The 14341-nt window shown below is 35.2% G+C and overlaps 1 protein-coding gene across 1 annotated transcript; it reads right to left on the minus strand.

The window, feature by feature from the left end:
* Positions 1-11411: 11411 nt before the first annotated feature.
* On the minus strand, positions 11412-12452 carry LOC121238146. Its single transcript, XM_041134987.1, has one exon. It carries the CDS (start codon positions 12450-12452, stop codon positions 11412-11414), a length of 1041 nt encoding a protein of 346 aa, XP_040990921.1.
* Between the last annotated feature and the right edge of the window lie 1889 nt (positions 12453-14341).

Raw genomic sequence — 14341 nt, forward strand, 5'->3', positions numbered from 1 at the left:
TCTTATGTAAAATATATAGAGGAATGATGAATGCATGAATGAAAACCTATATTAGGATATTTTTATAATATGAAGTAATGATTACTGAGTATTCGACTCATTTTATTTTTAGGTATGTCCCTCCCACTTTCAGGAATAAAATGAGTAAAAAGCGTTAGAACAGACATGGCCCAAGGGAAAAGTGACAGAATCATAGGCCCCTTTTTATGTAATGTATGAAAGTCAATTTTTTTGTGAAAGACCTTTTAATTCAATTTAATGATTTCTGTTGTAAACTCTCTTTTAATTTATGGAACATGTTTTAATTCTAAATATAGAATCTTTTATATCCTAGGAAGGAAAGGAAAAAAAGTTTTAAAAGGTTCAGTAATTTCCGTCTCATTTTTTAAAATTATTTTTTAAAGTCTTACCACAAAAACGAACGTTACAAAAACTATTACACTAATTAGTAGAGCAATAGAATTTCTAATAACTTTCCTGATGAAATAAAATATAAGCAACAATTACAACGATTCTTGGGAAGCCTTAATTATGTTGTAAATTTTTATCAATTTATCAAGTCATTATGTAAATTATTATTCAAAAGATTAAAAAAAATCCACCTCCATGGATAGAAAAATATACAAATATTATAAAACAAATTAAGTAACTTGTTAAGAAATTACCATGTTTAGGACTTCCAACTCCTCATACTTTTAAAATCTTTGAAACAAATGCCTCTGATCTTGGTTATGAGGGAATTATGAAGCAAAAATTATCAACTGATTTGGAATAGATAATTCGATTCCATTCAGGATGTTGGAATCCTGCTCAAAAGAATTGTAGTACTATTCAAAAAGAAATTTTGGCGATTGTATTATGTATTTCTAAATTTCAAGATGATTTATTGAATCAAAAGTTTTTACTCATAATAGATTGCAAATCTGCCAAGAAAGTTTTGATTAAAGATGTAAAAAATCAAACTGCTAAACAAATATTTATTAGATGGAAATCTATATTAAGTATTTTTTATTTTGATATTAAACATATTAAAGGAGAATCTAATTCTCTTCCCGACTCTTATTCTGAGAATTCTTACGGGAAAAATCATGTCATCCACAAAGTCAAGAGTAAGGTCTAATCTTCTTACGCTAGGCCATTATTTCCTCCCTATCCTTCATCTTGTCATTCTCCAGCTCCAAAACTATACACGATATTGGAAACATTACCATAAACTATTAGACCATCTTACCACTCATTTTCACCATTAGTCTATCCAAAATTACCAACATATTCAAAAGTTGTTTCTCCTTCTTCTTCTACTCAAATTTTTGGTCTTCCACTCTTATCTTAACCTTATGCATCCTTTATTATTATTAAGACTTACCGGTATCCAGTCTTCCTTATCGAGTCTGAAAACTAGCACCTATTTGATTCCCAAAAATTAACTGATGCCTTTCTCTTACCTGATTGGCATTACGTTCCACAAAATATTAAGAAAATGCATCATTTTTATGAAGTCATATTAGTGGACACATATTCAATTATTCTTTCTGAGATTCCTTGTTCTCTTTAAACTCAACTTTCTCCACCTGTATCTCTAATTATTGTCATTCATAAAGTTATCATTAAACAAGTTCTCACATTGGAACAATAGGAAAAAAGTCCCTATTTGACATGGAAATTTTATCATTCTTATGACCCTCCATAGTATGATTATTACGATTACCAGCATGAATGTTCAAAAATATTTGAAAGAAAAAACTAAAAATTTGCGTCATTCCGGGTTCCTCTACTTTGACAAATTAAAAGAGATTAGGACACTCCCGCGATAATTTTTACTATGGTGAGATTATTTTGAACCTGAACCTCTTCTTCTTCCTATCATTCTCTAAGAAAGTTTTAAAATTTTCTCATCACAAAATGATTATCCACTAGTATTAACATTGTCTATCACTTCTTATTTTATTCCTGAAAACAAAATTAAACTGGATTATGAAGTGAGAATATATTATCAAACCTCATCCCTCTTTAGAAAAATCTCATATGAAGAAGCCCTTCCCTTCTCTCAATCCATACTTTCGAAATACTCTCTTTGTAAAACTTCCTACATGTCTTTTGCTTCCAATATTTTTGAGAATTAATCTCCTTATATGAATTACACTTTTAACGAAGTCAAATTTACCAGTTATGATTTCTATCTTTTATGTTTATATAATTAATAATTCATACATATGATCGGTTATACTGCTTGTCTATATTGTGTATGTTGCATATGACTAGTTGTACAGCCTATCATTATATATTTATATATATATATATATATATATAATAGTATCATATAGTGATATAGTATTTTTTTATAATTTATGTATGCTAGTGATAATATGTTAGTGACTAACTTATTTATATATTTGATTATATATCTTAGTGATAATGATTAAGATGCTAGTGGTTATATATATGCTAGTCATAATATATTTTATGATGGTTACATACACTTTTTATATGAGTGTATATGATCAAATGTATAGAAATGTATTTATTATAAAGAATATATATTATAATTTATTATGCCATAAAATGTATTTATCATTGATATATAGATATATATATATATATATGATCAAATAAATGTTTATATTTAAGATTAAAATTTTATATTATTCGATTATTATGAGTAATAGGATTTTAAAAGTTAATCTTATATTAATTAGCAATTTAGCATATAACATAAAATTATATATATATTATTTAGAAAAATTATATCTAATAGAAAAAATCATATAAAACTATTTTATATAAAATAAAAAGTTAATATATATATATATATATATGAACAGATCCGATGCTAGAAAAAGGAAACCGAAACTGGACCGGTTCTGGCCATTTTTTAAAAGATGAAACATGTACTAGATTGAATCAACATGTTTGGGTAGGTTCACTGGTTTACCAGTTTTTATTTTAACCCCTAACTGTCGGTGAGAGAAGGGGAAAATTGAGATAGTGTGAATGAGAGAAACTAACATAGAGAGAACAGAGAAAGAGAGAGATGAAGGAGAAAGAGCGACTCACGGGCTTGGCAAGGAGGCAACGACACTGTAACGGGTAGATGATGTGAGGAGGGACGATGGAAAACTCACAGTGTAGAGTGAGAGAGAGCATCGAGGTAGATGGGAAAAAGAAAGTGGTGGAGGGATTAGGTTTTAAATGGTGATGCTTTTGCGGCGGTTTAATATCACCACAAATAAATAGTTAGCAGTGATCGTGATCAACGTACTTTTAGGGACAAACTAGTAGATTTTAGTGACAAATTCTTACTTTCCGGACGTGAAACAGTGAAAATAAAGAAATAGGTGGGGATGTTGAAGCCCAGCCATCCTCTTCCAAGCCACAACCAAGCTCCTCCACTGTATCACCTTTCCCTTGTTCATGTATATTGTAATATGTATATTGTTCAATGTACAAAAATGAAAAAGATGTTTTATTTAAAAGTTAAAATGTATAAACCAAGTTTTGTGTCAAGTACATGTCCATGCATTCATTTCATAGTTTGACTTTATATGCCGATGTTATCTGTGGTATGTTCCATGTTTAAAGATTTTTAAAAATCTGACCGTGGTAGTTTCCACTACCATTCCTAACCTAGAATGGTAGAACTTGTGACAAGTACTCATGACCCTAAGCAGGATGAATGAGATTAGTGACCTAGTCTAGGATGAGTAAACTCTTGAGGCCCGCTACAATTTTGTTATAGTTTGGTTAAGGACTACTTTTGATGCCTTAAGGATATCCAAGATACTCCAAATAATGACCGTGACTCACCAAGGTCGTCCGAGCATGAGGATGCATGGATTTTGTAACGGGCTATCTAAGACAAGCATGAAAGTTTACCATAGAAGCCCAAAGGGTTGCTCGGAGTTTAGGGATTCAATAGCCCGGACCTCCTCAAAGGAAATGAGTCTTTTTATGTGTATCTTAGGCGAAGGGATGCTTGGACTTTTACGGGCCACAATGTAAAACACTATTTATTTTGAGGAAATTTGAACATTGAAATCTTTTGGGATATTTAGTTTTTATGGTACTGTGATATTTTTGGCCAAAAAAAAAAAAAATGCTTTAAACATTACTTAGATTTACATATATTCTTGCTACAATTTATTGTATACTGCTAGAATTGCAATAAGTGCATTGTATCTTAATTGTGATGTATTGGGGGTATGTAGCCTTGAGTTATATTTCCCGACGTTTCAATCATCGTCTAATCCCAAATGGGGGCTGGGGGCGTCACAAATTATAACCTTAGGGATAAATTAAAACTTAGGCATCAGGTCATACATGTTCAACCCAACACTTAAACTTGGCTTGAAGATCTTAATCTTCACTAATCCACCCATTAAGCATGCATGACGTTTCTAGCTTTATTTACCAAGAGATGTTTCAAAACTTAATCAAATCATGCATTTTCATTCTTATCCCAATCACAATCATGCATTTTCATTTTTATCCCAATCATAAGTCTTTTCTAAATACAAATTATTCAAGCCTAAGGAAATTAATCAAAACTTCATGATTTAAACTTAAATCAAGCAAAAATCGAAACTTGCTTATGATCAACCCCAGATATGAATTTAAAACCTATCATGGCATGCTTTCAACCTCAAATTTAAGCCTTCAAGATTCATTCTAAGACATTAGTGAATCATATAAAATTAAATCAAGACATGCCATAGCTAAAAAAATTCAACTTAAATAATTAATGCATTCCATATTTCCCAATTCACCCGGTTTTGAACTTAGCTTGCTAAACCTTATTTAAATTTGAATAAAAACTCATTCCAATGGCATAAATTAAAGCCTAATATGCTATGCTGATACTAACAATGACTAAGGCAAGGTTACTTACAAAACCTCGTGGACGTTAGAGCTCTCAACACAACTTCACTCAAGAAGACTGAACAACTCTCAAGAACTTCACTCAGCTTCACTCTATTGATCACTAAGAGGAAGAAATGCTCTCAAGACTCAAGAGAAGGCTTGGAGAAGAGGTGCAAAGAAATGACGAAATGAGAGAGGTATTTATAGGCTTTAAGAAGGGAGAGGGATGTTGGCTTTGGATGAAGATGAGGCTTTGCATTGGTGGAGGTGGGAGGTAGAGCGATGAGTAAATTTTTTAGCTGTGTCATGCTTGGTCAGATGAATAGTGCCCTATTTTCATGTTTTCTTTATGGTAAGGTGTAAGAGTGTGTCTGTAACATCCCAGTCCTGGATGGTGTCGAGAGTTACTACATTTCACTTAAAATCAAATATCACAGTACATATATAAACTCAATCTCTCAACTACACATATATCTCACTGTTTAACTCAACTACTCAAAATAATTAACCAGTAACACCACAAATTCTTAATATAAACATTAACCTCTCAACATACCACTATTGTGTTCCGTGGCCGGGCCAGAGGTCATTATTATGTCTCGTGATGGGGTCAGAGACCACTATTAAGTCTCGTGGCAGGGCCAAACGTCACTATTATATCCTGTGACAGGGTCAAAGGTGACTATTATGTTCTGTGATAGGGCCAGAGGTCACTTTTATTACTTGTGATAGGGTCGTGGCAGGGCTATATATCAGAGCAAAACAGAATCAGAATTATCAGATCATGACCAGATATAGAATCAAATACAGAATTAGAAAGTTATACCAAAGGTTTTTCAGATGCCACATCATATCATAGCAGAGTATTGAACAATTTCAAATCAATTTCACATACTCAAAACAAATTTTGCACATCTTCACATAACATGTACTAGTTGTCAGATTTCCTGTTCGCTCTTTTTGCATAGGCAGAAACAGAATGCCCAAAATTTACTAATGTCTACACTAGTCATGATAAAAATACTTTCCTCTTTTATACAGATTGCATGAGTAATGTAGAACAAATAACTGAGCTTGTTTGCACATTCTTTTCCTAACAAAACAAGCATATTTTTTCAAAATCAACATCAGTTCATTTCTTTCAAACTAGACTTCTAACTTTTCTGAATTTTTCTACGATAATGTTGAACGAATATCAATCGTCACCTATGAAATTAAACACGTAACTTACGTAAATCTCTAAGTAAACATATATTTTGATATTTAAGCCTAAAATACACAAATAACCTATTTTTCTTAAAAATTCTAAGATTCTTGCAACCCTAAATATCATCACTTCCCAAGTGAATCAATATCCACTTAATCTCTTTGACTAATACTTTAAACTCTAAATAATTTTCTGTAAAATAAAGTGTATGGCTAACATATTTACTCAGTTAAAACTATGTCCATGTAAAAATACCACTCCAATTTAATATTCATTTAACATAATTATAACAAGATCTATTAAAGTAATCAATGAAATTTCATTTAATAAAATTGACTTAATTAGATTTAAAACATTCAAAATAAATTTAAACACTCATTAGTTACTACTGAAATTCAATTATAAAAAATTTGATACTGAGTAATATAATTTAAATTGTTAATTAATTTCTTTAAAAATACTTACCCTTAAAACAAGACCCACTCAAAGTAAGTTAAAAAAAATCAAACCCAACATAGAACCAGCCCAATGACAAGGGTATTTTAGGACTTGATCATAAACATGCATGGGCTCTTCGGAAAGGTTGGAATTAAAAGACTTCTGAAATTATAGACACCTTCAGACCAAATCGTACGTGCAATAGAGAGGTGAATTCCATACCGGGAGAGAAGGGAACATGCGACGATGCATGGAGATGGGCTGAGGTCGATGGTGGTGAGTGCGGAGGCAAAGTAGGCATAGTGATTGACTTGGGTAGTGCTTCACGATTGGGTAGCTTATGGAGGTGGATGAGCCATGCTCAGTTTTTGGTTGCTTGAAACAGGGGTTGGTTTTACGACACAAGGGTTGCTGTGTAGTGCAACCTTGGTGGTTGAGACATGGAGGAGTGAGGGTGACTTGGTGGCTCACGATGGGAAAAACAATTACTTTGTTTTGGTGTAGGGAAATAAAGGATGTGGAGGTCGCTAGGCTGCAATGACACAGAGGTTACATGGCTTGGCTACGGTGGCTGAGTAGCTTTTTCCATCCAGGGTTGGTTGTGGTTGAACTGGGTGCGACGGGGCTTTGAAGCTTGAAGCGTGTAGAGTTGTTTCTTGGAGACAGTGGCTAAGTGGAGGTTGTGAGAGTGCTAGACTTCTCGTGTGGCGTTGTTGTGTGGAGAAGCAGGGTAGCTCGCGTAGAGGAGCTTGGCAGTGGGGCTACCCTACAGTGGTGCAGCAGCAACCTTATTCTGCTTAGAGTCCGTTGTTTCGTGCTATAAGAGGGGTTGAGGGGAGACCGTGAGTGTAAAGTCATGAGACGTGGGAGAAACCATTGTGCATGTAGTGTGATCTAAGTGTACAGCTACATATATATATTCGCAGTTGGAAACCCTAATGAAAGAGAAGGGAGAGATAAACGTGCATGGAGTTATGCACGTGCTTATGGCAATGCTTTTGGGCTTAGGTTGTGGGCTATGGGTTTTGGGTCCATTTCGAAAAATTTGGGCCTACATCTTGGTGGTGTATGAACTTAACAAAATGGGTTTGGCCAGTCAAGTAGTTCGAATAATCTCTTTGGGTTCATATTTTCATGGATCGAGTATATAATAAATACTAATGGACCTCGATTCAAATTCCAAAATATCCCAATTTGTTCCATAAAAGTTTTTGGGCCAATTACCAAATAAATAGATTCTACTTGTTGCATAAAACATTAATTAGATTTAACCTAATTATCAAGGTCAATAAAAATCCATATTCTATGATAACAAATTTTGGGCCCGTAGCCTATTCTAAAATTACTTATTAAATCCCAAGTGAGCCTCTCGTACATATTAACCTAAAAATAAATGAAAAAATTACAGAACTCGTGCTTTGGCATAGGCTTGGTACTTGGCCTTGGTGTTACTTTGTCTATAGGTGTACGGGGTAGCATTGGTATAGAAAATTAAACAAAAAAAATCAAAAGAGAAAAACACAAAGAAGGCTGATGGTTTTGAATAAAAACTGTCTAGATTTTGATTCCCTTCTTGTCTCTTCTCCTAGTCTGAATTGAGGGCAATATTACCACCATTGAGTGGCCTTTTCAAGTGGTTAGGGGACATGGGTGGTGGCATGGGGAGTGGCTCAACCAAGAGAAGAAAATTCAATTGAAATTCAAGACCACTCGGTTTAGTTTCAACTAGGCTTATAATGGGATTGGTTGAGTTTCCTTGCTTGTTTTCTTGGAGCCAATTTGTCCAATGCTGGAACTGAACTAGGAGTTAAGCTGGGGTGTAAATGATGAAATTTTCTTGGAGAAAATGGTGTAAAAGGCATGGACTAGTGTAACACCCCGTTCCCGAAAAGACATTTTAGAATTTTCGAGGAGCCAGTGTGCTACTACTAAACTTGAACTTAAAACTTTTTCTTTTTAACAATGCACCAGATGCGAAAAATTTCCATAAAATAACAAACTTCAATAAATACTGAAAATCCAAAATAAGGTCTGCGGAAGCACTTATGAAAAATAAGGAAGTCTCATGTGCTTATCAAAATAATTTATTTAACACTTAGAATCATAAAAATAATCATAACATAATCTGTCTAGGCCTCTGTCTCGCCTCCCTGGGTCAAGTTCTGTCCTGCAGTCTCGTCTTCATAAATGTCATCACCTGGAGTGGTTTAAAAACATAAAAACAAACTAAAATGAGTCGAATACTCAATAAGCAACACATCATACAGTAAACATAATCAACATAAGGTTTCTTAAAAAGCGTGCATATTCATAAATACATTCATAAATAACATGACATAAACATTAACTTATCTTTCACTTCTCATAGGCCGTTACCCACTGCTGACCCCCGTGAGTTAGGGTTAGCGAATCTAAATATATTCCGATTCCGCCCGTGGCCGCGGGTTGTGGAATCCATACATAAGGAAGACAATACTGGGTGCACTACCAGCATGCACGACCTGGCAATGCAATATACCCATAACATAGGTCCGTTTTCATATCATAACATAGGCCGTTACATATTTTATCAAATCATACTTGCATACTTGACATTTCATAGATTTCAAAAGAAATCACATACATATCATATCATAGATTTCAAAAGAAATCACATACAAACTTGTCATATCGTATCATAGATTTCAAACGAAATCGCATTCTTTCATATACATCATGATACATGTTTCATCGCATAAAATCATGATTTTTCATAAATATTTTACGAAATAACTCTCTCATAAAATCATGCATTTCCTAAATAATTTTATGAATAATCTTTCACATAAAATCATGCATTTCATAAATAATTTCATGAATAGTCTTTCACATAAAATCATGACTTCTTCATAATTTTATCATATCTTGGGTACGTAAAAAGGGGCTTCCAATAAAGGGCATACATGCATAAGATCTTTTATAAAAAGACAAACAGCTCACTGTACATACGCGTAAAGATATGATCATGCTACTTACCTCGTAGCGCTAATCCAATAATTTTCGGGCGCGACTGATTTCCTATAAGATAGACACGTAGCTTACGTAAATTTCTACTTAAAGACATACCTCTTAATTAAACTAGAAATTCCAACTTAATCTATATTTTTCATTAACTTTGGTCTTTCAAACTCTAAAATCACATTGACTCTATAATATTGACATCAATTCTGTATATCTAGAGTTTATATGTCCCACTTAAAATACAACTCTATCACCATGATACAAATCTAATTAACCTCAAGCCCAGCCCACAGCTAAGTCAAATCCAATTTAAAAATACAAGTCCATTTAAACATTATTATAATCTGAAATAGTTGCAAATTCTAGCCCATAAAGATATTACCACATGAGCCCAAACAAAAGAATAAGCCCATCCCACCCTTAAACGGTCCTAAGGCCCATAGCCCAACAGGAACTAAGGTTCTTTCTAGAACCCAAAATCATGGCACATCCGAAAACAAGAAAAAAAAAACAACAGCGTTTGAGAGAGAGAGAGAGAGATGGGTCTGCGATGGAGGAGCTCACCGAGGGAGGAGTTGCACGGCACGGCGGCTGGAGCCAAAGCGGCACAACTGGGTTCCTTTGGGCTGGTAAGTGCGACGCCGAGAGAGAGGATGAGTGAGAGAGAACGGAGAGAGATTTTTCACACCACACAACGTGCATGGGGGCTTCGGGTGGTGGCGTTGGGCGTCACTGGGCGGTGGAGGCTAGACCTCCGTCGATATCTGTTGCTGCTGACGGTGGCATCGCGGCCCACCAGTGGCAGAACATGGCTCTTGGTTTGGGGAAGGATGCTCTGTTTCGATGGGCTAAAACAGAGGAGCTTCAGCTTCCGCTTTCCACGGAAGATGATGATGGTGGCTACTGAGTTTGGGCTGCTTTCGAGGGTGGAGAGGAAGAGCTATGGTTGCTGCGTGATTGTGGTTGTGCGGTGGTCTCGCGTTTGCTCTACGATGAGTGTTGGTTGTGTTTGGAGGGTGAATGCTAAGTGGTGAACCGGGGGGTCGCCGTGCTGCGGGACTGAACGTGGGGTTGGTTTCGGTTCTGAAAACCCTAGGATATATCAAAGGTAATGTGTGTAAGGCTGTGTGTGAGTGTATAAATAAACACAGTGTCGTGCAAGCGGAGGAAACAAATGGAGCTGTGCATGCATTTTATTGATACGTGATTGGAAGACTCACGGTGGAGGGCATTGCGGCTTGCATTCTTTGGTGAGTGAAACGTGTATATGTATATATGTTTGAGAACCTAAAGAAAACCCTAGATAAAAAATAAAGGAAGAGACGTGCATGTGCATGTGCATGTGGGTGGATTAGGTTTGGTGCGTGTTTCAAATTCAAAGAAGAAAAAAAATCCGATAGAGAGGAGTTGTATTATGAAGAGGATTCATGGGTTTGGAGGTAAAATAATAATAATAATGGAGATTTAACTTTAGGTTTATAAAAAAAATCATCTGATAATTTTATTTCTAAATAAAAGATCGGGCCGTTACAATCTCCCTTCCTTATAAAAATTCCGTCCTCGGAATTTGCTAGACCTCAACAACCAACGTACTAATTCTCCAAAATTGTAAATGTCGATACTGGGTTCGATTGTAAGCCTAAAATAATTTGACTAGACGATTATCTGAACTCTAGAGAAAAGTAATTAAGACTCACCACATAGAATAATAAAACTCTTCACATGCAATAATAATGTCAAATAAATCATAACCTGAGACTCTCCAAAGTTCAGATCCTAACTCCTATAATTCATTCTAAGATAGAATTTCGTTACCTATAACACCTATAATATTTCCAATAGTCATAATGAATACCACAACTTACATAACTAAAATTCCAATAATAGTCAATATTTCTAATTGAGGAAATTAGTTACCTGTGTTCTCATTGGCGGGTGCATTGGTGCCACGCAACTGTGCCAAGGAGAAAACTCGAGCTGGTGCCATAAACTTCTGTCCATCTCTTGTAGCTTGAGTAGTAGCTATGTTCTTCCCAGGACAATCTCGAAGATGGTGTCCTTCCTTCCCACATTTGAAACATGCTCCGGTTCCCATCAAACATTTCCCTGCATGCCTCTTACTACACTTCCCACACATGGGGAGCCATCCTGTCTCGCCCTGTCGTGGCCGTTGTCCATTATCCTGACAATGCCTCTTATCCCTATGTGATGCTGGTTGGAGTTGTTGCTGCTGCTGTCGCTTTCTTTGATTATTGTAATCGATACTTTCTTGAATGTCTTCTTCAGCAATAGTAGCACGGGTGACTAGTTCCGTGAAATTCCGAATCCTGAGAGTACGTACACGCTCCCTAATCCTGCGATTCAGACCGCGCTCAAACTTTTCAGCTTTCTTTTCCTCATCTGGAATTAAGTAACTGGCAAAACGGGAAAGCTCCATGAATGTCGTAGCATACTGTGCTACCGTCATTGATCCTTGAGTAAGGTCTATAAATTGGCGAGCTCTCGACTCTTGAAGAGTTCGTGGGAAAAAGTGATCCAGAAATATTCTCTTGAAATGCTCCCAAGAAATGGGGACTGCTTCCCCTAATTTCAACTGAACCAAAGCCTGAGTCGACTTCCACCATTTGTTTGCCATGTCAGTCAAATGGTAAGTGGCGTATTTCACCTTCTGATCATCCGTGCAGTAGAGCACTTCAAAAATTTGCTCGATACGTTCAATCCAGCTTTCCGCATCTAAGGAATTCAATCTGCCATCGAAAGTAGGTGGGTGCTGGTGGGAGAACTGTTCTAATGTGCATCCTACTTGTGTGGTTCTACCTACCACCATATCACCATTGACCATCCTTTGAAAGAAACGTGTCGCTGCAGCAGCGAGTACTTCTGAATTATCATCTTGTACAGTATTGCTCTCAGACGGGGGTACGCGTGGTCTTCTTCCACGGGGTGCCATTCTAATATGCATGTTTTAATAATATCAATAAAAAATGAATTCAACTACTAAAAGAAAATTTTATAACATACTTACTGGAGAGCAGAACCAGCCTTGGGGAGACCTTGGCCTAGACATTCATTTCCTTCATTTTCTATTTTCCAAATTTTTTTTTAAATTCTTTGCAAAAGTTTTTTTTTCTCTCTCTATTTTGAAAAGTCTACAGAATCTTTCAACCTGTCTCTGATACCAACTGTAACACCCCGTTCCCGAAAAGATATTTTAGAATTTTCGAGGAGCCAGTGTGCTACTACTAAACTTGAACTTAAAACTTTTTCTTTTTAACAATGCACCAGATGCGAAAAATTTCCATAAAATAACAAACTTCAATAAATACTGAAAATCCAAAATAAGGTCTGCGGAAGCACTTATGAAAAATAAGGAAGTCTCATGTGCTTATCAAAATAATTTATTTAAAACTTAGAATCATAAAAATAATCATAACATAATCTGTCTAGGCCTCTGTCTTGCCTCCCTGGGTTAAGTTCTGTCTTGCAGTCTCGTCTTCATAAATGTCATCACCTGGGGTGGTTTAAAAACATAAAAACAAACTAAAATGAGTCGAATAATCAATAAGCAACACATCATACAGTAAACATAATCAACATAAGGTTTCTTAAAAAGCGTGCATATTCATAAATACATTCATAAATAACATGACATAAACATTAACTTATCTTTCACTTGTCATAGGCCGTTACCCACAGTTGACCCCCGTGAGTTAGGGTTAGCGAATCTAAATAGATTCCGATTCCACCCGTGGCCGCTGGTTGTGGAATCCATACATAAGGAAGACAATACTGGATGCACTACCAGCATGCACGACCTAGCAATGCAATATACCCATAATATAGGTACCGTTTTCATATCATAACATAGGCCGTTACATATTTTATCAAATTATACTTGCATACTTGACATTTCATAGATTTCAAAAGAAATCACATACATATCATATCATAGATTTCAAAAGAAATCACATACATACTTGTCATATCGTATCATAGATTTCAAACGAAATCGCATTCTTTCATAAACGTCATGATACATGTTTCATCACATAAAATCATGATTTTTCATAAATATTTTACGAAATAACTCTCTCATAAAATCATGCATTTCCTAAATAATTTTATGAATAATCTTTCACATAAAATCATGCATTTCATAAATAATTTCATGAATAGTCTTTCACATAAAATCATGACTTCTTCATAATTTTATCATATTTTGGGTACGTAAAAAGGGGCTTCCAATAAAGGGCATACATGCATAAGATCTTTTATAAAAAGACAAACAGCTCACTGTACATATGCGTAAAGATATGATCATGCTACTTACCTCGTAGCGCTAATCCAATAATTTTCGGGCGCGACTGATTTCCTATAAGATAGACACGTAGCTTACGTAAATTTCTACTTAAAGACATACCTCTTAATTAAACTAGAAATTCCAACTTAATCTATATTTTTCATTAACTTTGGTCTTTCAAACTTTAAAATCACATTGACTCTATAATATTGACATCAATTCTGTATATCTAGAGTTTATATGTCCCACTTAAAATACAACTCTATTACCATGATACAAATCTAATTAACCTCAAGCCCAGCCCACAGCTAAGTCAAAGCCAATTTAAAAATACAAGTCCATTTAAACATTATTATAATCTGAAATAGTTGCAAATTCTAGCCCATAAAGATATTACCACATGAGCCCAAACAAAAGAATAAGCCCATCCCACCCTTAAACGGTCCTAAGGCCCATAGCCCAACAGGAACTAAGGTTCTTTCTAGAACCCAAAATCATGGCACATCCGAAAACAAGAAAAAAAAAGAACAGCGTTTGAG

The sequence above is a fragment of the Juglans microcarpa x Juglans regia genome, chromosome 7D (assembly GCF_004785595.1).
Source record: "Juglans microcarpa x Juglans regia isolate MS1-56 chromosome 7D, Jm3101_v1.0, whole genome shotgun sequence".
NCBI lineage: Eukaryota > Viridiplantae > Streptophyta > Magnoliopsida > Fagales > Juglandaceae > Juglans > Juglans microcarpa x Juglans regia.